General features: G+C 34.8%; 2 protein-coding genes and 1 long non-coding RNA gene across 3 annotated transcripts; 2 read left to right on the top strand and 1 right to left on the bottom strand.

The window, feature by feature from the left end:
• Positions 1–1,927: 1,927 nt before the first annotated feature.
• On the bottom strand, positions 1,928–3,741 carry LOC148802765 (putative disease resistance RPP13-like protein 1). The gene is made up of 2 exons (XM_088897168.1): positions 3,333–3,741; positions 1,928–2,277 (listed from the first exon to the last, which is right to left on the bottom strand). Exons 1-2 carry the CDS (start codon positions 3,666–3,668, stop codon positions 2,230–2,232), a joined length of 384 nt encoding a protein of 127 aa, XP_088753294.1. The 5' UTR covers positions 3,669–3,741; the 3' UTR covers positions 1,928–2,229.
• Positions 3,742–12,846: 9,105 nt separating this feature from the next.
• On the top strand, positions 12,847–14,205 carry LOC148802766 (uncharacterized). Its single transcript, XM_088897983.1, has one exon. The coding sequence runs from the start codon at positions 12,847–12,849 to the stop codon at positions 14,203–14,205; it is 1,359 nt and encodes a 452-aa protein (XP_088754109.1).
• Positions 14,206–25,005: 10,800 nt separating this feature from the next.
• On the top strand, positions 25,006–25,608 carry LOC148802767 (uncharacterized). The gene is made up of 3 exons (XR_016081975.1): positions 25,006–25,105; positions 25,208–25,312; positions 25,516–25,608. It is a non-coding gene; the product is annotated as an uncharacterized LOC148802767 (long non-coding RNA).
• Positions 25,609–27,238: the final 1,630 nt, after the last annotated feature.

Below are 27,238 nucleotides of genomic sequence, written 5' to 3' on the forward strand. Positions count from 1 at the left end.
CCCCACCTCTACCATCTTCATCACCTCCTCCTCAATCCTACTACAATTACATGCCACCCCCACCACCTCCCCAACTTCCACATTATTATAAGCCACCACCTCCACCCTCAGTACCCTCACAACATCCATACAATAGACTACCCCCACCATCATTAGCACCACAAATTCTTATTGATTCTATTGCATTATAGATCATAATACTACATGTTCTCAATGTCATCAAGCTACTAATAAACTACGAGGCTTTATTGTGTCAATAACTACTTGAGAGCAGATGGCCATTGAACTTCTCCTTCAACAAGCATTTATGTCTCAAGTTAGAAATCATCGATGGCAATCTACTTTCCAATTCTCCTCATCCAGTGATGTCCACTTAACTTGTATGAAACAGAGTTTGAATAAGCTAACTTGTCTTCTAGTGTAAATTGGATCCTCTCTCTTTCAAGTTGCCTCATCAAATACTCATCAGTCATGGATGTGAAGAAAGCTGCCCTCTGCAATTTAATTTCTTCTTCATGCATCTTCTAGCTAATGACTCATGCTCAGCATCTTTTAATATTTTACAATTAAAGGGTAAATTACAATGACCCCCTGTACTATGGGGTCAATGACAAATACCCTTTTAACTTTCATTTGTGACAAATACCACCCTGAATTTTCACTTTGCAACAAATGCCCCCTTCATTAGAGTTCTGTTGATTTTGAAAAAGATTTCCATTCAGCTGTTTAAAATTTTAAAGTCCCAAGCTACCCTTTTCTTATTTATTTGAATGATTTATGATTCAATTAGGTTTCTAAATATAACATTGAAGCCCTCTTGGTTGCTCCAATAGATCGTTATAGATTTCTAGCTGGATTCAATAATCACATGAAATAGTAGAGGTTTCCTTTTGATAGGAAAAAACTTATGGCTTTGTTTGGTTTTTCTTGATGTATTGGAGAAAGGAATAGATGATTTTTATATCTTAAGGTGAAGAGAGGCATTTGTGTGAGTGAAATGAATCAAGATTAAAAAAAAAAACGTTTTTCTGTGCCAATGAAATTATTCTTGTTATTTTAGCTGGTTTTCTTTGAAGAAAATGGAGGTTACTTTTGGTTAAATAGGGTTTAAGAGAAAAGGGAAAGAAAAAGAAAATAAGTAAAGTTTAGGTGGCAATTTTGATAATTTAATGCATTCTATCATTTGACTAAACAGTCAAGGAATATTTGTCACAAATGAAATTTCAGGGGGCTATTTATCACTATCCCCATAGTACAAGGGGGTTTTTGTAATTTACCCTTAAAAAACAGAACTTGTATTTAAAATATTATTAGCTAACTTATAATGATATCTTGTTTTTCTAGAAGCAAGATAGCATTCAATGTTTACAAACATTTTCTGTTGTAGAATTTTACCTTGTTCCCATTTGTTATAGAAACAAATTAGAAAGAAAAAAAAATCTTATTTATTTGACCTTCTACAAAGTAAATTTATTTTCACATTTCACAATTCTTATTTTTAATGTTCATAATTCAAACAAGATGATCCCACATTAAATGGTGGTTCAAATCAGACTAATTAGGCAACCAATTGATGAACCAGAAATCAGTCCTTCTCATCAAGGTTAGAATGCACATCAACTGTTAGATTGGACTCTGAGTTTGACAGAAGACTTTGTTTCTTGGTCGTGGTTAGGTTACACTCCTAATAAATCTGAAATGGGCCATTCTTTGATGCAAGATAATCGTTTTGGTAGGTATGAGGTAATATTGATAGAAAGGGGGTTTTTTATCCTAGAAGTTGGGTGTAATTGATCCAAAGACAGCAAAGGCTTCAGTGGTCTTATTCATGAGGTCTCTTCTTGGAGAAAACATAGAAACCTCTGAAAATAGTATTTCCTGTATAATTGGTCTAAAATGAGATTAGAGCATAAGAAGTTCATTCATCTTGTGGTTTCAATAGATACAAAGGAAGTTTCTGGAATCAAGAATCAAGAAAATTGAAATAAATCACATGGTTAAAACAACCCACGATTCTTGATAACTAACTAATTGATCTCGTGGTTTCAATAGATACAATAGGAAGTTTCTGGAAAGAAGTATCAAGAAAATTGAAATGAATCACATGGTTAAAAGTAAAAACAACCCACGATTCTTGGTAACCAGCTAACAGAAGACGATAATTCCATATTGTAATGTGCCCCCTCAAGTTGGAGCTAGAAAGGAGTTTGACGATGCTCAACTTAGATATCAATGCAGTAAATTGATCTTTTCCAAGAGCTTTGATGAAAATGTCTTCTGGTTGAAGTGTACTTGATGTAAACATTAAAAATTAGGAAAAACAAAGTCTAAGGCAAATATTATAATGTTATGATTGTTTATTATTGTTTAATATACGTAAACTAGTGTCATTAGTGCCATTAGACACTACATAGCAAATGTCCAAATTTTCAAAACTTATTTTGTAAGGTTAAAATCAATTTAAACAATTATACTTAAATCAGCCCATCCAAATAGGGTTTTGGTTTACTAGACTCAAAACAATTATATAGTGCATAGGCAACGATTTTACCACACTTATATCAAAAATGGATTCATGCAAAAATACACGTAATGGAACCCATTAATGCAGGCCAGACTAAGTTATAAAGAAAAGGGCCACTATAACACTAGTGAGGTCAAGCCTTTTAAACCCAAATAAATTCCTAAGTTGAGGCCCAGGAATGGGTTCGGGCCTTTCCGTCTTGTTATATATAATATATTTCAAGGATAGGGTTATAAGGACATATTATAGTTGTGGCCCAAATAAGGGGGGCCAATATTTTTTATCCTTAGATATCCAAAAGATGGCTTGTCATGTACCCCCAGTTGGGTTACGACTATTAGTCATAAGTAAAAGGCCTTTTAACTGTGGTCATAATAGATTTCTACAAAAACAAAAGAAATGGAGAAGTCAGACAGGATTAATGTAGATTTCTGATTTTCACTACAGACCTATAAACATTCAAAATGTCAAAATCCCCCACCTTATACATCAGTGCACGCATGTGAATTGGCATTAATTCCGAGCTGACACCTACCCAAACTGTATTTTGGATTTAAAAATTCTGACCCTGGGCTGAACAGTCATTCTCTGAAAAAGAGAATGATGAATGAAATTAAAGCAAGTCCAAATCTGCTATATATGGGCCCATTAGCATTCACTTGGAGAGCTTGCCTTTCTGCCAGTTTGAATTTTGTATCCTTTGGGCTATTTGGCGCTCAAACCTATTAAGCCTCTCTGTGATATTTTGTATCCTATGGGCCATCTTAGAGGTCTAGACTGGAACAGAAAAACAGCAGCTTGAACATACCTTCTTCCCCATAGATATAAAGCTTCTGCTACGACCAGCATGGATTTCCACCTGCCGTAGCAAAAGTCGGGTTGCAAACTCGTGCACCACGTCATCTGCATCATAAACAGCATCCTTGAGCCTTGTCACCCATTGTTTCACAACCTTGTTCTTGGCTTGCTTCTCCTCTGCATCCAGAAGCACAATTTTGATTGCTGTGACCTTGTCTTGGAGCTTTCCAATATCATTTTGGACATTCTTGGCCAGTCTAATCTCTTGAATTGCCACCCGAATTGCTTCGGAGACCAAGCTCCCCAATATATTTTGAGCAATGCCGAAAAGCACACATTCTGCCATGTTTTGCCGAAAGAGAAAACAAACTAGGTACAGCACTGGTGTGTTGAGAGGTTGCAAGAGTTGTAAGTGAGGGTCTCGCAACCATTGGGGTTAATATATGACACTGCAAAAAAGAAAAAAATGGCAAATGCAGATAAAGAGTCGACGAAAAGTACTTGGGAGGATTGTTAGGAGTAGATCCGAACTCGTTCCATTACCAGTGGACGGACCCAGTCCCAGGCAGATGTTAAGGCACATTAACTGGAACAGGTGTTACAAAGCTATTGGGTGCTCACTCATTATGCTTATCTAACATGTCTAATTCTGTCCAACGAACAAAAACATTTGAATAAAAGACGTATTAACTGAAACAGGTGTAACACAGCTATATCTATTAGATACTCATTGCTTTTTGCTTACCTAAAGTGCCTACTACATCCAGACCCGTCTCAGGTAGCTGAGAATTAATAGTAAATTAGTATTGGCATTAATTAAATGGTAAAGATGATAAAACCAAGTCTATTTGATTGGTAAATTTGCATAATGGGTACAGGTACAATTACCGAATCTTATATTATTCGACTCAATAACAGCAATAGCTCCATGTGACGATTCCACTGGCTTAATGATTTTCAAATACAATCTAAATCCGAAAATCACCGAAATCACCGACTGGCTTTTGTTTTTCACTTTCTCTTTGGTTTCACTAATTGATCTATCTCGGCCTTGAAATCTTTTTTTTTTTTTTTTCATTTTATTCTAAAGCAAAAGGAATCCCATGCGTTGCACCATGTGACAATCCAGAGTGATGGATAAAAACTAGTGTTTTAGTACATGCAATTTGGTGCAACTTGACTTTTAATTGCACATGTCCCCGATCTCCTCCACTTTTCTCCCATACTTTCATTCATTCAGTCGGTGGTTAAGTCTACCACATCTATATATCTACCTATGTGTCTATCTATCTATCTATATATATATATATATATATATATATTAAAACAAAGAGGTCAAAAATTTTTTTATTTATCTTCAAAATTATCTCTAATTTAATAGAGAAATTTTCTCATAAATTATCTCTATTTCCTATTTATCCTCTCCCATACTTTTTTATCTATATCTATCTAAAGAAATTTTGGATTAAAACATTTAAGAATTATTTAAATATTCTAACAGAATTATATAATAACTTTAAAATATTGATTGTAAACAAAAAAAATAATTTTATATTTTTACAAAATATATCACAAATTATGTACTAACAATTTAAATTACGTTTTTCTTGATTATCAATTTAAATTTTTTCAAATATTTAATAATACGTAATAGCTTGAAATAAATAAAATTCAAATAACAAAAAAAATTAAATTTTTTATAGATTATTTAAATACATAAACAACTAAATATTTATCATAACTAGATTTCAAAGAGTTAAAATAAAAAAGTTATGTAAAAAATTTAAAAAATTCCTCAAAGTAGAAAAATAAATATAACATAATATTGAAATTAATAATAATAATATACTATAAAATTAATAATGAAATTATGTAATACTAGTATAAATTATGATTTTATGGAGAATTAAATTCAATAAATAATTAATATTTTACATATTATTTCAGTATTTAAATAAATAAAATTTTTCAATAACAAAATATTTAACATAACTAGATTTTAAATAAAATAAATAAATTAGGTAATAAATTTAAAAATTCTGAAACGTAGAAAAGTAATTATAACATAATATTGAAATTAATAATAATTTAATATTTTTACATAATATTGTAAATAACTAATTTCACCTATATCAACTAATAATTCGAGAAAATAACTTTTGAAAAAATTAATATTTATTAATAATAATTTTAAACTCTAAATCTGTATTTATTATATAATTATATATACTAAAATTAATATTTATTGTATTTCAGTAATTATTTATTGTTTTCTATGATAAATGCATTTTCAATGATTATGTATAAATTTATTTTGTTTTGTTATTTAAAAGAAAACTTTCAATAATTATTGGAGATTAAACTACTATTATTGAAAATTTTAAATTTAGTTTATTATACTTATTGTATTTATTGTATTTTTTTTATAACTTATTAATTAATATTTATTAGAGATTAAACTATTATTTGAGATTATACTATTTATTGACTAAGTTAATATATTTTTAGTACTTATTGTAGTTTCGTAATTATTGTATTTTTTATTATCAATATATTTTTAATAATTGTGTATTTTCGCTATAAATTTTCAATATTAATTATTATCTATGGTTGGGTTGTTCAATTTAATCAATTTACAAATGGCCAAAGCAAAACTGATCCAACCCTTCCGGGTTGGGAAATTGTTGAACCAAAGCCGAATAGAAATAGTAGAAATCAGAATGGCAACGGGTTAAGATGGGGATGAGGAGCCTTTCCCCATCCCCATCCCCGCAAAAATCCCCATCCACGTCCTCGTCCCCATCCCCGCTAATGTGGACAAAGTTATCCCCATCCTTATCTCCACGAGGACCCCCATTCCACATGATTCTTTATAATGTCAACCATTATGTTTTTGTTTTTTATTTTATTTAAAAATAAAATAAAAAAATTTACAATCCTATTAGAAAATATTCAACCATATTTTTAAAAAATATTAACATATAGGCGTATGTGTACATATATACATATATAAATGTACATATACATATACATTAACGAGGATCCCACGGGGCAGGGAGTGCTCTTCATGTTCCCTTATCGTCCTTGCCAACGGGAGTGAAAGTTTCCCCATCTTTGTCTCACAGGGGGAAAATCATCCCCATCCCGCCCCATTTGGGGCAGATCCCCACAAGGATCAAAGAAATGGGAAAATTTGTCATCCCTAAGTTTGATAAACAACTCTATCTAAAATTAATTATTGTAATTTTTGTTTTATAAAATAATTATTAAAAGTCGTATATAAAATATAGATGATTATAAATTATTATATTAAACAATTGCATACAGGAATGTCAATGGGTCAAGTTAAATGGTAAACCTGACTTGACCCGACCTTATATGGTCGGGTTTGGATCAAGTATATTTGGCTTAGGGTTGGGTTAGGGTTTTGATTCTTTGACCTGAGTCAGGTTTATGTTTTGGCTGACCCGCCACACTGGGTCATGATACCTTGCATATATTCCAAGTATTCTTGCAATTTTTTGAGTTCTAAATTTATTTGCTTAAAGTTTATAATTATTTATATATTGATTTTGATTTTCTTCTTTTTTTTTAAATGGAAATGTGTTAAAACAATTTCCTTATTTAAATTAATGTATTTTAGGTCTTCAAAATGTGTTAAAAAATACATTTAAAACTATACAGGTCAAGTTGGGCTGGAACTGGATTAAACCCTATAGGGTCGGGTCGGGTTCGAGAATCGTGTACTTTTAAAGCTGGGTCGGATCGGATTTGGATTGGAGTGATGAAAGGTAGGGTTAGGATTGAGACAAACTCATCTCGAACACAACCAGTTGACATATATGTTTCTATTGTTTATCTTTAACTTAACAAATTACGTGCACCGCATGGGTCCTCGCTAGCAACATTGGTATTCTTGTACATATATGAATATTTACACATAAATAATGGCACACCTCTCATTGATTGAACGAAAGTGCATGAGAAATTGTAGAAACAAAAGTACAGGTGATCCAAATTCGACTCTAGTTTCACTCAACTACAAAGTGGAAATGCAAGAACAAAAGGTGAAGTAGATCGGAACTCTTTTATTGTCATACAGAAAAACTTGTATCTATTGTAATTAATTCTTTCCCAAGATCAAACATCAAGGTTCAAAATTTCGTTACGCATCGATCGATCCGTATCAGTTTTTTAGCTTTCAGGCACGAGAGACGGTCCTAAAACGAAGGTACCATCTCTTTCACCATATCGAAATCATATCAAGTTCGTATTGGACTGGTATCGGTCAATTTTGTTATGTTTTGCCCGTGTATCGGTAGCGTATCGGTCGATATGCGATGAGTTCACTATTGCGGAAATACAAATAAAATAGCCTTCGAAAAAGGGCTTCTAAACCCATTTCAAAAGTCTTCTTTCTTCCCAAACCCTCCGGAAACTTTCTTTACATTCCTAGAAACTCAAATCTAGAAAAAATCCATCAAAACACTTACAAAATTGAAAGATTGAACAAGTTTTTCAAGGTTGTGAAAAAAGGAGCAAAAATAGGTACATTTTTTAAGATTTTTTACATTTTCAGGCAATGTTTTTGGGTTTCCCTTTTAGTTTGGATGCTTAAAAGCATCTTTATGTATATCGATCTGCTATTCTTGAGCAAAAAATCCCACTTATTTAGTTTCTATATGTAGATCTTTGTGAATATTTGTAGAAATTCAAAAATAGTAAAAAAACTGAAAAGAAATGAAATTTTTAGGTTTTTCCTGTGATCTACCTCTAAAAATTGATTATGTTGTAGATCTATGGATGACCTACTATGTCCATGGATCAATTGAATTTTTTTCTAAATAATTGATTTTTTTTATTTTTTAGTTTTTAGAATATATATATATATATATATATATATATAATTTCTTTAATTTTATGTGATCTAACTCTATAGGTTGAGTATGTTGTAGAGCTAAGGCAGATCTAACATGGTCCATAATTCCATACACCAATATATTCAAATATCATGTGAAAATTTTAATTTGTCTTTTTAATTTTTATTTTTAGATTATAAATATATTCTCTAATTTTTTGCTATGATCTAAATTCTAATAATAACTATTTACAGTAAATATATAGATGATCTACTATGTCCATATTCAATAAATCCATTCAATTTTTCTGTTACATATTTACTTTTCTTAATTTTAATTTATTTTTAGAATAAAATAAGCAAAATAATTATTTTAATAAAAATAAATGATTATTCAGTTTTTATAAAATTAGAATGAAACATGCAAAATAATTACTTGATCTTTTATGTCCATATATCCATTCAATTTTTCTGTTACATATTTACTTTTCTTAATTTTAATTTATTTTTAGAATAAAACAAGAAAATTAATTATTTGAATAAAAATAAATGATTGTTCAGTTTTTAGAAAATTAGAATGAAACATGAAAAATAAATATTTATCTTTTATGTCCATAAATCCATTCAACTTTTCTGTTACACATTTACTTTTCTTAATTTTAATTTAATTTTTAGAACAAAATAAGAAAAATAATTATTTGAATAAAAATAAATAATTATTCAGTTTTTAGAAAATTAGAATGAAACATGCAAAATAATTGCTTGATCTTTTATGTCCATAAATCCATTCAATTTTTTTGTTGCATATTTGCTTTTCCTAGTTTTAATTTAATGTTTAGAATAAAACAAGAAAAATAATTATTTGAATAAAAATAAGCAATTATTAAGTTTTTAGAAAATTAGAATGAAACATGCAAAATAATTACTTGATCCTTTATGTCCATAAATCCATTCAATTTTTCTGTTACATATTTACTTTTCTTAATTTTAATTTAACTTTTAGAATAAAACATCCAAAATAATTATTTGAATAAAAATATATAATTATTTATATTTTAGAATGAAACATAGAAAATAATTATTAATTTTAGAATAAAAATAATAGATGTCCTTGAAGCCATTCAAAAAACTATTTGTTTAATTTTAGAATAAAACAGGCAAAATAATTATTTGGAAAAATAAATATATATTTAAAAATAAAGAAAATGTTTGATTAAATAATTACAAAACTTACATAATTATTTGATTCATTAATTGTTAATTATTTAATTTGATTGGATAAGACTTGGAAAAGTGTTTAAAAAAATTAAAAAGAATTTTTAGTTTGAGCAATATTTAAATATGTTAAAAAATAAAAAATAAAAGGCATTTCTATATTTCACATGATAATCTATAACTTGAATGTGAACATAATTATGGATAATTATTTATAAATTTGTGAATATTCTCTTATATTATATGATTTTAAATTTGTGATTAAATAAGTATATATGATGGATATTTGGTTATTTGGGTAATTAATGTGTTATTTTTTAAATTATATAATTTATTTAATTGCTTGTTAGATTTATGATTAATTGTTACTTATAGGTTCTAACGTTAAATTTCTAAATTCTAATTAATTTTTGTGCATATGCTTTATGATAGTGTAACACTGGAAATTTGTGAGATTGTGACACATTGAAGAATAAGATATTGGTTGGAAATATGGCACCAAAATTAATGGGAACCGGTTCCATACAAAATGCAAGTATTGTGGGCAAATTATGAAAGGTGGTGGTGTGACCCACCTGAAATAGCACTTAGCAAGAGGATGTTCCAATGTTGTTGACTGCCCTAAATGCCCACTAGAAATTTCTAGGGCAATGTAAAAGCATCTCAAAGAACAAAAGATGCTTAGAAACCAACATGAAAAGATAAAAAATGATTAGAAGAACATTAGGGCCCAGGGATGATGATGATGATGATGATGAATGGGAGGAGGACATAGAATCAATGCCTCAATATTGTAACATAGATGATGATGATATAGAACAAAGAAGATATAATATGGGAAGACATGCATCACGAGCTACATACTGGGAAGAGCAAGTACAATGATTTCAGAAAAGTACATCTATATTTGCAGATTTAGAGTATCAAGGTGGTAGTGGCTCATCACAAGCATCTTTATTAAAGAGTAAAAACAAATTATTTCTTACACCAAGTATGAAATGAGCATTCTCAAAACTAAATTCCTTTAAAAAATTTTTATCAAGTAGGGACACTCTTAATATTGAAGAGATGGATAAATATTTGTACAGAGACAATGATGCTTCACAAAAAAAAAAAAAAAAAAAAAAACTTAGGGAGTGTCATGAGAAAGGCTTTGGACATAATATGAAAAGAGGAATTGCAAAGTTTTTATTGTACAATCACATTCCTGCAAATATAACAACTTACCCATACTATCAAGTTATGATAGATGAAATAGCCAATGCAATAAAGGGTTTAAAGGGGCCTACAACATTTGAGGTGATGGAAAAGTTTTTAGATAAAGAAGTGGTTGAATTGAAAGACCACTTCAAGACATTTTATCAGAAGGCTAACACTTATGGGCTTAGTAATTAATTGAAAGACCACTCCAAATCCGACTCCAGCTTTGCTCAACCACAAAATGGAAATGCGAGAACAAAAGGTGAAGTAGATCGAAACTCTTTTATTGTCATACATGCCTAAAAAACTTGTGGCTATAGTAATTAATTCTTTCCCTAGTTTTAACATGTTGAATTGATTTTCTTTTCCTATTTGTTCCTGAGCTTGCACGATGGGGGGACAATGGGATCTCCTACAAGCACAAACTTTGCAAACTCTCTAAAAGCACGAAAATCAATTACACACTAGGAATGTCTCCCCATGAATTGAACATACATGTTAGGAAGATATTCCCGATGTGAAGATGGATACCATTTGTGCAAGTTAACACACTAAGGGGGCACTCTTTTTTTGGATTTTGAGAGGGGGGAAGTTGGTCAATAGGATTTTAGTTCCCATTGCCAAGAATTCCATGTTCATTTTTCAGATTAATGTAGGGACTTGGGAAAGTTTGTATTCATGGGTATTACCTAGGTAAGTGATACCATCTCCTAAGTGAGTAAATAATTTTCCCACCTAGGAGGAAAGTTGCTAACATTTGAATGGGACAAAAGTGCCCCTTTTAATAATGCATTTTTGTGACTAAAATGGTCATTACCTTATTTACCTGAGAAATAAAAGAACACGGGTAAATTCACTTACCTGGGTAAGTGTTTCATAGGAAAAACATATCCAAGTAATTGTATTTACTCAGGTAAGTTACTTACCGAAAAGCTAACGAGGCTAAAAGCACACACATATATGTGCAAGAGATATTACTGATGTATAGATGGATACATTGTGTGTATATATTTTGATTGCAGAAATCCAGCTCAAATGGAGCTGCTCATCCTTGTAACCATTAACTCTGGTGACAACAGGATTTGATCCCTGATGAGGGTGGATTTGGCCCAAAAAATCCCTTCATCAATCCCAATTCTCTCTTCTAAAACCAGTTAATGTCCAAATCAAAACTGAGCTAGCCTACAACTTCGATGAATTAAATTGAATGAGTTGTCTCCAAAACTGAATAAAGAAAATGTTGGATTCAAAATCACATACAAAAATCTATATATTTTGGTGTGGTCATCTCTGATTCTCAAAATATCAGGGATGCAAATGGATTTTATCCACGAAGTCATGTGAGATTCGAGTCAAATTCGAATTGCAGTAATTAAATAACAATTGAAGTTGTTGAACTGAAAGATGAATGATTTTATCTTTTTAATTATTATAATAACTAATAACAAAAATTTCAATCAATGAAATAGTGCTCTATCTAACTTCATTCAACCATTAAGGAGCCTAATGTTTGACCCTTAGATAACATCTATTGTTGAGCTGAATAACTTATTTTTTTGTCTTTTAGTGGATAAAATAATTTTTTTTAGGGTGAAAGAGAAGATTAGCTTTTCCTAATCTAAAATATGAGAGAAATTGAAAAGATTGCATTACTATTGATAACAAGATTACAAACTTAAATAGAGAAGGGTAAGAGACTCTTGTAAAAATAAAACTCTATCCTAATTCAATTCAAATTCCATCTATCTCAACCTTATCATTAAGCCTCAACTCTATCTTAATAACTTTATTTTATTCCCTAACACACCCCTTTAAACACATGGGGATAATAAATCTTCATGTATTTGACAAAACTGCAACTTGACAAAACTACAAGTGATGAAATGATCTTAATGGTTCAATTGCTTTGTGTGTGTGTGTGTGAGAGAGAGAGAGAGAGAGTCTTTATTGGTTGGTTACAAAGGCTATCAATAGGCTAATATGAGCCAAATCAAAGATGGGCCAAAATAGGCCAAGAATAGACCTCAGTGGGTCAATTGGAAATGCAACAACGGGATAGCTTCTTAAGCCAATGGGCCAAAATAGGCCATTCTGAAAATGGGCCAAGAGGGGCCAATGAACACCCAATTTTTGCTTTCTTTTTTTTTCCTTCTATCCTTCATATAATTTCTATATTTTGGTTTAGAAGGTGTTAGTTAATGCTTAAAACTTGTGTTCCTTCCATATTATTGTTTCAGTTCACTGTTATCAAATGGATAAATGTTGGATATGTCACTCATCAAGATGGAGTGAAGAATACATAAGAGGAGTCACAAGTTTTTTAGATTTTGCATTTGAGAGGTCATCTAAAGATGGGAGAATCTTAGGTCCTTGTGTGAAATGTGTTAACACATGCTTGCTTTCAAGAGGGGATGTTTTTGATCACTTAATATGTGATGGCTTCCTCAGAGGGTATGATCATTGGGTTATGCATGGGGAGTCCTTTGATGCATCTCCATCTACTAATGGAACCTGTGAGCAAGAAGAGCGGTTTCAGCATGATATGCATGGTTTATTACATGATGTTTTTCCCATGTTTACAACAGAGGGGGATCATGATATGAATTTAGGTGAAGAGGACTTGTCACAGCATGGAGAACATCATGTTCAAGAACCCAATGAAGGGAGTGACACACAAAAGTTTAATGATTTTACCAAAGATGCCGAAAAGAAGTTGTACCCAAATTGCAAGATCTACACAAAGCTCTCTTTCATTGTACATCTCTATCACATAAAGTGCCTTCATGGGTGGAGTAATAAGTCATTCTCCATGTTGCTAGAGTTGTTGAAAGATGCATTTCCAGAGGGAAACACATTAACACACTCTTACTATGAGACAAAAAAGTTCATTTCAGGTCTAGGTCTACACTTTGAAAAGATCCATGCTTGCCCTAAAGGTTGTATGTTGTTTTGGAATGACAAAGAAAATGAAGAAGTTTGTTCTGAATGTGTCATGTCAAGGTGGAAAACAACTCCATATCATGTAGAAGATGACCCACAATCTTCTAATCAAAAGAAAAAGAGGATAGGTGCAAAGATCTTGCATTGGTTTCCTTTGAAACCAAGGCTACAAAGATTGCTTATGTCTTCAAAGACAGCTTCAGACATGAGATGGCATGAAGAGGGCTGCACCAAGGATGGACTATTAAGGCATCCTACAGACTTTAAAGCTTGGAAGGATTTTAACTCTCAATATCCTGATTTTTCCTCAGATCCTCACAATGTTCGCTTAGGGTTGGCTTGTGATGGTTTTAATCCATTCAAGACTATGAGTGTTACTCATAACACTTGGCCAGTCATATTGATCACTTACAATTTGCCTCCATGGTCATGCATGAAGCAACCTTCTTTCATCCTTTCATTGCTTATTCCTGGCCCAAGTTCTCCTACAAACAACCTGGATGTGTACTTGCAACTTTTAATAGAAGAGTTGAAGGAGCTTTGGGAAGTTGGCACCGTAACATTTGATGCCTTAAGAAAAGATTTTTTCCAGTTGTATGCAGCAGTAATGTGGACTATTAGTGACTTTCCAGCATATGCAAATTTGTCTGGCTGGAGTACTAAAGGGTAGTATGCATGCCCTTCTTGTGGATATGAAACTAGCTCAAAGTGGTTGCATCGTGGTCAAAAATTTTGTTACATGTGCCATCGTAGATTCTTAGATCCTAACCATAAGTTTCGGTATGATAGTCAAATCTTTCGATGGAACTCAAGACCATCGGGTACTACAGTGTTGAGACAATTAGAAGCCATCTCATTTACCTATGAAAATAACAGAATTGATAGAAATAAGGATGGGGCACAACAATGGAAGAAGAAAAGCATTTTATTTACATTACCTTATTGGGAATATAATCTAATGCGTCACAATCTTGATGTGATGCATATAGAAAAAATATGTGTGTGACAATGTTCTTGGGACATTGATGAACCAGGAAGGAAAAACAAAGGACAATTACAAAGCACGTCTTGACCTTGAGGAAATGGGTATAAGAAGTGTGCTTCACCCTAAAAAGTACCCTAGTAGTGATAGGGCTTGCTATCAAATGACTTTGAAGGAAAAAGACAATTTTCGCAAAGTCATCAAGGAATTGAAACCTCCAGATGAGTATTCATAAAATTTTTCAAGGTGTGTATAGCTTAAGCAACGAAAGATTATTGGGCTTAAATCTTATGATTGCCATATTTTGATGCAAGCTCCTTCCTATTGCCATCCGAGGGTATTTGCCCGATAAAGTAAGCTCGGTTATCATTGATTTGTGCAATTTCAAGGAATTGTGTTCTATGGTTCTTCATGTACAAGACCTTGAGCAACTACAATTTTGGATTGCTTTAACACTTTGTGAAATGGAAAAGATTTTTCCATCTTTTTTCACCATTATGGTACATTTGGTAATTCATTTGGTAGCTAAGGCTAAAGTTGATGGTCCAGTACATTATGATGGATGTACCCCATTAAGAGGTACAATCCAATGTGTCTTATATTTCCTAAGTTTTAACCATATATGCCTTTGTTATATTAGTTTTTGTCTTAAAACTTTTAAACCTGTGCTCTGGTAGGTACCTTTGTACTCTTAAGTCTTATGTGCGTAATAGAGCCCATCCAAAGGCATCCATTGCAAAAGGCTATCTAGCGAATGAATGCTTAACATTTTGTTCACGGTATTTATCGGGGGTTGGGACAAGGTTTAATCGACCAACACAAAATGAGGATGCTATTAACCTATTCTTGGGGGTTTCTATTTTATCCACTCCAGGACGGCCATTAGGGAGGAAGGTGCAACGTATATAAGGGGAAGAAGAGAAGTAGAGTTTCAAAAATCCATCTTGACAAGAAAACATGGATACAAGCACATAGATATGTTTTATTCAATACTGGTGCAGTCATCCCATTTCGAAAGTAAGGCTATCTATATATCTTGGTGATATAATGAAATGCATGATTATTTGATCATAAATTATTATCATTCTTATACAACTCTTCATGTGTAGACAACATGAGGCATCTATTAAGGCCCAAAGTCGTCCACGTCGTCTTTCTCCATATGAAATTGATAAGATTCAGGGTCAAACATTTCATGATTGGTTTCGTGATCGGGTTAGTATTATCTAGTATAAAGTTGGTTATATTATTTAAACAATTTGGATTATATTGACATGTTATATAATATAAATCAGGTAGCACGGTTGGATCAAGAAAGGAATGAACAAGTTACGGACCAACTTAGGTGGCTAGCCCATGGCCCTTGTGATGTGGCAAGGAGATACAGTGGTTATATTGTAAATGGTTTTAGGTTTCATACAAAAAGACGAGAGAAGTTCTTGAAAACTCAGAATAGTGGAGTCATTGTGATTGTGCATTCAATGAGTTATGCTAGTGCAAGAGATAGACGACCTATTCAAGGAGAGATCAGCTACTATGGTATATTAGCAGACATCAATGAAATGAATTACTCTGGTATGTTCAAAGTTGTATTATTTAAATGTGATTAGGTTGATGTCAATAGAGGATGCAAGAAAGATAAGTTTGGTTTCACACTTGTAAATTTCTCACATTTGAAACATATTGGTGAAGATTTGCTTGATGACCCTTTTGTATTAGCGTCTCAAGTGAGAAAAGTATTCTATGTGAAAGATGAGACAAACTAAGATTGGATGGTTGCCATGCCCTCAAAAGTTAGAGATGTATATGACATGGATGATGAGATTTCTGTTGATAGAGAGCAAGTGCATGAGCAAGTAATTGAAGACACTTTTGATGTTGCAAATGACACTTCAAATTGGATTAGAGATGAAGTTGATGGTGATGGCTTCAATGTCACACCGCAGATGGAGGATGAGGATGAAGAAGATGCTGAAATTGAGGAAGAAATGTTTTGATTATTTATATTTGATGTGTAACTCCAAAAAATCTAGTTTTGGTGCTGAATTAATGGTTAGTGTTATTTAATTTTAAATAGTTACAGTTAAAGTAACGGACTTATAGTGATTAATTGGTTTTTTCCCCAAATTTAAGTATCTTTTGAGGATTTTATTGTTGTTTGCTCTTTTTTAGCAAGTATGGAGAAAAAAATTTAATTTTTGCCATGAGATCCAAGGTAATTAATTAAGTTGCAGAATAATTTGTTTGCCTCTTTCACTCATTTTTTATGTAATTCTTGGTTGAAATTTGATTTTCCATTAGACTATTGGGTTTTTTGGAAGTTGTATTGAGTTGAATTCTTTTTCTTATTGCAGTAATAGTTTTATTGTTTGTATAATGGCGAAGCGTAAACGAATTAACATTCATTCTAGTTCCGCTCAATCTTGTGTCCACACCCAACCCGAAACGGATGAGTAGCTTCAAACAGATGCGATCTCACCAGCCATGTCAGGTATATATGATGGCAATCATAAGTTTTTTACCATATTCTTGCAAAGTTTATAAACTAATGCAATCTTAACATTATATATGATTTTCGTAGACTTGTGGCAAAACACGTATGGCAGATATATGGGATTTGCCTCGAGAGCAACACATTGTTGTTCAGTTGAATGAAGATGGGCAACCAATTGGTAATGAAGCAACCATTTTTACTCACTTAATTGGAACTATGGTAAGGATGTCTAATATGGCACCCATTGACTATATATCTTGGCGCAACATGCCAGATGCAAACAAAGAAGCAATGAGAAAAATTGTTGAGGTATGATAAGTTATGATGCTTAAGCTTTAAGTTTGGTTTGACATTTTTTTTTTTAATTTTTATTTTGTTTGTTAATACTATAAAAATATTCTCCATGCTTGGTAAGTGTTTTTTTTTTCTATGCATAATAGGAAAATGTTTACAAAAATATACTATACTTTTCATAAAATATAAAACAAGCCTTCTTATGAATTGGATTCCTAAACATAGATATGAACTTGGAATTCAAGCAGAGTTTATCAAAATCTAAGCTCCAAACTGTATACTCTTATTTCACATCAGACAGGGATCTGAATCAAAGGCTCATTGTTTTTGAACTGTATACTCTTCCCAAACTGACCCATAGCTACAAATAAACATGTATAAACCTGAATTCAGTGTAAAATTTACAGTTGGTATAGGTTTACACTGAACAAAATGAAGCCTAGGGTATTTATCTCATGGATGTTGACTGACAATCTGAACCACACAGAAATCTGGTCTCCTTTATTGTTTTCTGTTTCTTCAAATTTTAATTGTACTATTCTTTCTTTGTGCTTTATAATGGTTAAAGAGATTTTATGACTGTAAGTACTCACTGAACATACAAAAGAGGTGTAAAGCAAAAAATAATAGATATACACTGATCTCAAAAGATAGACAGCTGAACCAAATAGAATTCCAATTGGATTGAATATAGATCTGCCCCTATTCGATCTGATATATTCCAATTTGACTAGATTTTAATGTATATGCTTAGTTTGAATGTTGTACTTTTACTAGAGTTATCGGTTCAGGTTTTATAAAATTTATTTTTCATTATATTTAGTTCATGATAATATCAAAGTCAGTTTTATTTCATTTTATTAATAATATAATATTTTAATAAATTCTAGATTAATTTTGTTAATGGTGTTCAATATCTGATTGCAATTCAGATTCAAATTTGAATATAAACAAACCAAATTTGGATTTACCTTAAATCTGATTTGATCAGATCCATTTGCAGGCCTTGTTTTGATTCCAAAGATTCATCTATGAGAAGATTTTTTACAGCTTCTCTTTATCTTTCTTGACTCATACACAGATTTACAAGTGATGTGATGTACTCCACAGAACTATGTGATCTCTCTTGACTCATACACAGATTTCCTTTAATACCTTCCCAAATGATTTTTAACAGAACGGTAGACCATGATGTGAACCAAATGGTCTTGATTTTGGAAGACAAGACCCCAAAAGCTCAGCACATCTTCTTGTCTACTGGCCTGTTGAAAGAAGTACCTAGAAAGGCTTGCCAAACAGACCCATAATCTTCTTATGATAGTGTGCATGCGGATGGTTGATGGATGTTGTACTGTACAAATTTAAAACAAAAAACGAACAAATGAACCTGATTCATCTAATGAACATGAAATGTGTATTATGAACCTGAATCCAAACCAAGTGAACCACAAATGAAGTAACTATGGCTACAATTATCCATGCCATCCTTAAAAGGACTTTAAATTCTGGTCGGTTTTGTAATAAGCATATTTATAATCAAATACAATGCTTTCAAAGGAGGGGGAACTCTGGTTTTTCCACCTGCCTACCATAGGTATTCCCTTCCTTTTTCAATCCTCCCATTTATATCATGCATTCTACTGGAGAATGCTTCCCCTTTAAAGCTCTTATTGTTTTCTCTTTTTGGAATCTTTATACAAAATGCAGAAGATTCCCTTAGAGAGCTTTGTTGCTTCACTTCCCTTATAGCCACACTGACGCAGCGTGACGCACTCAACCGGGGCCGACTATGCAAGCACCGGGACGATCGAATCGGCTTCGATCTTGAAGCCTTACGAAAACTAGGTGTAGCCTTAGTTGAAAGAAAAAATATGGCAAAGAAAATTCTTGTGTGTTTATTGAGCTAAAAAACTGAAGTATTTATAATACATACGCGTAGTCTTGTAGAATAACTAGGAAAGTAAAATAATTAAAACAACTAGGACTTGGACTTGACGTCCATCATCCGATATCCACCATCATCTAATGCAGGTTGAGCTGTTGACATTATCCTGGGCTTGTTGGATCACGTAAAGACTCTCTAGGCGTGATCGCCGATTGTTGAGCTGGTCCTCCATCATTCTCCCTCACTTGGAAAGAACTCGACCTCGAGTCATGACTGGGATAGGCAAGTGTCATCTCTGGCAAATAACGATGAAGGTCAACAATATTAAATGTTTTGGAGATACCCATGTGATCTGGCAAGTCTACGACATAAGCATTGTCGTTGATTTTCTTAATGATCTTGTATGGACCGTACATCCGAGGATGTAGCTTGTTATACTTCCCTACGGGTATGCGTTCCTTTCTGAAGAACACCATAACTTCATCTCCAACGTCAAACACGTGGTGCCGACGATGCTTATCAGCCGCAATCTTGTACTTGGCATTGGTTCACTCTAGTTTCTGCTGCATTGCTTCCTGCACTAACTGGATCTATTCTGCCAGCTGTTCTGCAGAAGTGCTGAGGCCGGGTACCCTGGGTAGCTTCACTAAGTCCAACGCATGGTTAGGTACCTTCATATAAACAATTGAGAACGGGGATCTACCTGTAGAGTTATGAACTGCATTGTTGTAGGCGAACTCTACCTGTGCTATGGCGAAATCCCACTGCTTTGGTCTCTCCCTACAGATGCTACGGATCAAGTTCCCTAGGGTCCGATTCCCCACCTCTGTTTGTCCATCTGTCTACGGATGAGCCGTACTGCTGAAATTCAATGATGAGTCGAATAATCTCCACAGGGTCATTCAGAAGTGACTTAAGAACCTCGTGTCTCGGTCTGATGTGATGGTCTTAGGTACCCCATGTAAACGGACAATCTCTCTAAAAAATAGCTTAGCTATTGTTGTTGCATCCGCAGTCTTCTTGCATGGGAGGAAGTGAGCCATCTTGGAGAATCGGTCAACCACTACGAAGACGGAATCCATATTTTGGGGAGTCTTTGGCAAGCCCAGCACGAAATCCATGGACAAGTCTTCCCAAATTGCAGTAGGAACAGGTAAAGGCATGTAGAGGCCAGTATTCTGGGTCTGTCCCTTAGCTCTCTCACAATAGTGGTCACATCCCTCCTTAATTTAGGCCAGTAGTAATGTCCCTTGACTATTTCAATTGTTTTGTCTCTCCCGAGGTGTCTTGCTAATCCACCCCCATGTAGATCCCTGATGATCTTCTCGCAGAGGGAGGTGCAAGGGATCCACAATTGTTCTCCCTTCATAAGGAACCCATCATGAATATAGAAATCACCTGCTGGCTGTCGATTTATGCACTTTTCCCACACCTGTTTGAAGTCTTCATCCTTGGCATATAGATCTTTCAAGCATTCAAAGCCCACTATCTCAATGCTGAGAGTCTTGATGAGGGCTACACGCCTACTTAGAGCATCGGCCACTGTGTTTTGCTGTCCAGCCTTATACACAATTTTGTAGGGGAATTTATCAATAAAAGCAGACCATCTTGCATGCAGGTCACTCCTCAACTGTTTTTGCTTACTGAGATACTTAAGAGCTTGGTGGTCGGTGTAGAGAACAAATTCTTTAGCAATTAAATAATGTTCCCAGGTTTTCAGTGCTCTAACAACAGCATAGAATTCTTTATCATAAGTGGACCACTTTTCCTGGCTTCGCATAACTTTTCACTAAAGAAGGCGATTGGTCTCTTTTCTTGGGACAATACGGCCAATATGCCAACTTCGCTGGCATCACATTCAACCTCAAATAGTTTGTCAAAACTTGGTAATGCAAGGACAGGAGCATTGCATAATTTTTCTTTTATGAGAGCAAAACTCCGTTCTTGTTCTTCTCCCCATTGAAACCTTCCCTTTTTCAAACACTCAGTGACGGGGGCTACAATACTACTAAAGTGTTTGATAAATTGCCTGTAGAAAGTTGCTAACCCATGGAAACGTCTTACATCCGTGACGTTTGATGGGGTCGGCCACTCCCTAATGGCTTTCGCCTTTTCCTCATCCACCTAAATTCCATCCTTACTTATAATGAACCCTAAGAACAACAAATTATCGCTCATGAAAGTGCACTTCTTTAAATTAGCATATAATTTGTTTTCCCTTAATGCATTCAGGACCTCTCTGATATGTCCTAGGTGCTCAGTGATAGATTTGCTGTAAATCAAGATGTCATCAAAATATACCACAACAAACTTACCAAAAAAAGGGCGCAGTACCTAATTCATTAGCCTCATGAAGGTGCTGGGTGCGTTGGTTAGCCCAAAGGGCATGACTAACCATTCAAACAGTCCATCTCTAGTCTTGAAAGCTGTCTTCCACTCGTCTCTGGGACGGATCCTAATCTGATGGTAACCACTCCTGAGATCAATTTTGGAAAAGTCTACAACTCCATCAAGTTGATCTAGCATGTCGTCCAGCCTGGGAATGGGAAACTTGTAGCCAATAGTGATTTTGTTAATGGCCCTACTGTCGACACACATCCTCCAACTCCCATCTTTCTTGGGTGTTAATAATGTTGGTACGACACAAGGACTCATGCTGACTTAAATATGCCCATTTTCTTAATAATTCTTCTACCTTCTCCCGTAAGATCTCATGGACTCATCCTGTAGTGTGGTAGATTAGGTAGACTAGCACTAGGAACAAAATCAATATGATGTTGGATATCTCGCATGGGTGGAACCTCATTAGGTAACTCATCAAGGAGTCCCTTTACTTCCACTGGAATTTTGTTTTTCTCCAGTGACTCATTCATGCTTTCTCCCTTTACCACCAACAAGTGGACTTCGAGGGTATCCTTACATTCCTTTACAAATTCAGCATGGTGATGGGTAATGGTAAGGAAATTTCTCTCCACTGCCTTTGGGGCTTTTGGGGTATTCTTTTCTACCATGGGTAATAAGGTGTAGCGTACACCCTCTTTTTTGAGCTGGTAGGTATTCTTCCTACCCAGGTGTTTTGCATCTGCATCAAACTGCCAAGGCCTACCTAGCAAAATTTGACAAGCACTCATATCCACAATATCACAATATACCTCATCAGTGTACTTACCAATGGAGAATTGGACCTTGCAGCGTTCCTCTACTCGTACGCCGCCGACTTCCTTGATCCACCCAATTGTGTATGGGTTCGGGTGTTTCTCAGGAAGTAGTTGTAATTTCTGTACCACATCCCTGCATATAATATTTTCCTGACTGCCAGTATCAATAATTAAATCAAATAATTTACCTTGTACAGTACATCTAGTGCGAAACAGTTGGTGTCGTTGAGTGGTATCTTTGCTTCTTTGGGACAGCATTAGTTTCCTCACAACACGTGTATTCTTCATGTTCATAGGGACCTTCTTCGTCCTCTCCGTCAGGTCCACAGCATACTTCATTGTCAACATCTTCTTCCTCCCCCCTCTCAACCATGTTAACTGTCTTCCTTCTGGGACAGTCACTAGACCTATGCCCAACTTCATTGCACTTGAAGCACTTAAAAGGAGCAGGTTTTGCATAGGGATTATTGGGTTTAGGAGGGTTGGAAGTGTTGCCTCGAGTGTTTCCTCCCGTGGCGGCCTTACTGGCGTTAGCTGTATTCGGCGGATGGGAGAGTTGTACTCCTAGGGCTGATTTGCTCTTGTCGACTGCTGTCGGTCTGTTGTCGCTCCCACTGTACCGTCAATAGTTATCGCCTCGGGTCCGGTCTTGGAACATTAACTCAGCTTTCAAAGCTAAGTTCCTTGCTTCCTGCACACTGAGAACCATCTGGACGCCAATCTTGTCTCTGATAGCAGGTCTCAAACCACCCAGATAACGGGCTGCCTGCTGGTTATCACTCTCAGATAGCTGATTACGTTCAGCCAATCTCAGGAATTCTGATGTGTATTCATTTACGCTTCTTGTTCCCTGTGCACACCGTTGATATGATTCAAACATATACTGCTCATAATCAGGGGGTAAAAATCTACCTCTTATTAGCTGTTTCATGTGCCTCCATGTTCGAACTGGACCTCTTCCTTCTTTGATCCGAGTCTCCCTCATTCGTTCCAACCAGACAGAAACTCCTCCCTTTAGTCGAAAAGCTACTAATTTCATCCTTCTTTCTTTCGGGATCTCCATGTACTCGAAGAAATGGTCGACCTTGGTGATCCAATCCAGAAGGCCCTCTATATTCAGATCCCCACTAAAAGTAGGGATATCTACCTTGAGTTTAAATTCATCATTATTCCGACGGGGATTAAAGTTGTCGGGGTTGCGCCAATTCCTACCGTTTCTGCCGTCGCCGGAAATAATTGGAGCGACGCCGAGTTCTAGCTTGTTGTCACTATCATCATCAAGAACAGGATGTCGGGGTATAGAATTGATGAGTGGTCTACTGTGGTCGCCTCCTTCGATTGAGTACGGGTTATCCCGGTTCCTTGGAACATCCTCCCGCAACAAGGTCCACAGTTGTCCAACGATCTCTGCCAACTACTGCTCAATGTTACGTGTGGTTGTGCGCTGCTCTTCGATTGCTCTCCAAACAGCTTGTAACCCCTGATCTCCGTCACGGGGTTGGTTGCGACTGCTACCGTCTTGGTTGGCCATCTGACTGGGCGAACTCCCGCTCTGATACCACCTGACGCAACATAACGCGCTCGACCGGGCCGACTATGCAAGCACCCAGACGATCGAATCGGCTTCGATCTTGAAGCCTTACGAAAACTAGGCGTAGCCTTAGTTGAGAGAGAAAATATGGCAAAGAAAATTCTTGTGTGTTTATTGAGCTCAGAAACTGAAGTATTTATAATACATACGCGTAGTCTTGTAGAATAACTAGGAAAGTAAAACAACTAAAACAACTAGGACTTGGACTTGACGCCCACCGTCCAATATCCACCATCGTCTAATGCAGGTTGAACTGTCGACATTATCCTGGGCTTGTTGGATCACGTAAGGACTCTCTAGGCGTGATCGCCCATTGTTGAGCTGGTCCTCCATCACACACACATGGACCTAATAATGGCCCATTTAAATAAAATTGAATGAATAGAACCAAATACAAATCCACCTTGTGCTGACCCAACTCATTAACCACATACCGTTGTTCATTGGGTTGATACCATCTTGAGCTGACCTAACCAAATCCAAACCCACCTTGGACAGGTCTGGTTTGATCCCAGACCTCTTAGCATGTAGTTAAAAGTCTCTTCAACTTCAACTCTCGTCCCTGCCTTTGCATAGCCACATATCAAAGCACTAAAATCCAACAATTTCTTTGCATGTTATTGTCATATTACTTATCAGTTATCGCATTGTAGCTTGCTTAGATCATCAAATAACAAAAACTCACTTTGGATTTATTGAATGAAATTCTAGAGACTCCTTTTCTTGTAGTGTACTTATACATTTTATACAATGAAATACTGATATTGCACTTTTAAATGTAGTCTAAATTTGAATTTCTACCATGTTGGACTGAGAAGACAAAAGCTAACAGATAATGAAATATCTACTAAGTGGAGGCAATGGAAGAGTGAGATTAAGTCCAGAGGTTATAATGCTGATACTTCTATTGACGACATAAAAGCAAACATTCCTGATTCCCGTGTAGATAAAGATCAATGGGGTCGTTTAGTTGATTATTGGAAATCTGACAAAGGAAAGGAATAACTAGATCTTATTGTTTGAGTTTTCTTGTTATATTTGCTTTATTTAATTTGTTTTTCTAATTGTTATTGAGAATCAGTGAGATAAACAAGGAAAATCGGGCAAAACTAGATGAACCTCACTGCGTAGGAACAAAATCTTTTCCTAGGTTCATTGAGGAGAAGGTGATATGTGCATTAAAGTTTATTTTGTTCATTTTTTTATTATATCAATTTTATGGCAAATTTAACAAATTTATTATTTAATTGATTTTACTATGATGGTAGACTCAAGAAAACAATGGGGTACGACCTTCACGTGCATAAATATACATTGAGAGTCGTACACGTAAAGATGGGAGCATAATCAATGAGAAGGCAGCAACAATATGTGTATGTATTTTTTTAAATCAATTAATAGATCTTTGTATATTATAGTCTATTGATGTGTTAATTCATCTTATATAATCTTGCCCAAATGTGTTTTGTTTTCCCCGGAAACCTCTTTCGACCTTTGTTTCATTTCAAGTATCATTGTTCCTTTTTGCTATATTTTTTGCTTTCAATTAAATGATAAGTTATATTGTAATTTTTAGGAATGCATGAAACAGTGTATGGGTGTGGTTGAGACTTCAGAAACTACACAAAATTCTTGGAAAAATGACGTCTTTCTCCCAAGTGAAACCAGAAAAGAAGGGAAGGATTCGTTGCATGGGAAGGTATCCCACATCTTCTAAATAATTTGATGTTCTATTTTTTCAGTCAATGAATCGTGATGAAGAGGTTCAACAATTAAAGCAAAGCTTTACAGGATTAACAGATGAAGTTAAAAGGGCTATGAGGAATAGTTGCAAGCCTTGTGTCAATAATTGAAGGGCAAGTGCCTACGGAGCAAGTTGCAAATATATTAGGGGCAGCAATCTTGAGGTTAGTCGACTAAATTTAGTGGAGTTTCTTTTTACAGTTTTTAGAACTCATTTGTTAATTCCTTTTTTTTTCGAATTAGAAGAGTTTATTCTTAAGGATATTTTATGCTAAATTTGTTTAGATTATCTTTATATCAACTTTTAGTTCATCAATTGTATATACATCCATTATAACTACTAGACACCAATTAGAATGTCAAATGAAGAGTTCATCCTATAAAATTCGTACTTGATGGATTTGAGGCATGATGTATGTGAGCATTGACAATTCTGGATGGGTTGGGCAAGGTATACCCAGGTCAGAATTGGGACGAAGGCTCAAGGCCAAGATTAAAGCTTGATCTGTGCAAATTTGGCCCAACTTGCACTAAAATTTGATGCAATCCAGTTGGGCTCAGTCTTGGTTTGGTCTTGGATTGGCCAATCAGTCCATACTAGGCTTAGACTATTGAAGGACTAAGCCTAGGCTAAAAAAGGTTGGATCTGGAATCCAAATTTTGCGCTTAAGCACAACCTAAGCCCAAAATTGTGGACTAAGTCAGTCTATAATCAGGTTGGGTCCACCCAAATTGCACCCCAAGTTTTGATGGCCCATGCATGAGTTCACCCTCTTCCCCCTTTTCCTATAACTTTGTCTTCTATAGCTTGTCATGTCATCAAAATTGATACTTATTAGCCCCCTTTAAGTTTTCTATTACCAAAATAAATTAAAAAAGAATTTTTGTATGATATAATAACTATGATTTCTCCCATTTTTTCATTATTTTCCAACGAGAGAAAAAGGAGTAAAACCATAGGTAAAGTGACTCCAGAATTAATAATTTTGTCACTTGCATTTAGCATCAGTCCCAAACTAAGACTTTTAAGTTTTCTATTACCAGAATAATTTGTCACTTGGCAGTTAGCATCAGTCCCAAACTAAGACACGAGATCAACCTTCTTGAGAAAACAGAATTAATAGCTCCAAAGAAACAAGCCACTTGGAAGTTTAGCATCAGTTTCTTGGCACTTGGAATTTAGCATCAGCATCAGTCGAAGCCACCTAGAAGCTACAATGTTCTGTCTTGAGAAAACAAACCACCTACCATCAGCCAAAGAAAAAGCCACTTGGCAGTTAGCATCATTGGTTTGATGCTATGTTCAGATAGGTCTACTGATGACCTTGCCCATGGTCATGGAAATTGGACTAGAGAAAGGTTTCAGAACTGCATTAGGTGACATAATAATCATGCAACTTCAGCTCTGTGCTATATTCTTTTCTTTCTCTGTTGGGACAAGAGGCCATTATTTTGGGCGTACAGTTTTGCATGGGGGGTGGGGGGCAAGTATAGAGCCACTAGGGGAGGCTTTGTGGTGCATCATGAAAAGCATCATGGGTAGGAAGAAGTTTAGT

This window comes from Nelumbo nucifera, chromosome 2 (genome assembly GCF_055504915.1).
Source record: "Nelumbo nucifera cultivar China Antique chromosome 2, China Antique-T2T, whole genome shotgun sequence".
Taxonomy (NCBI): Eukaryota; Viridiplantae; Streptophyta; class Magnoliopsida; order Proteales; family Nelumbonaceae; genus Nelumbo; species Nelumbo nucifera.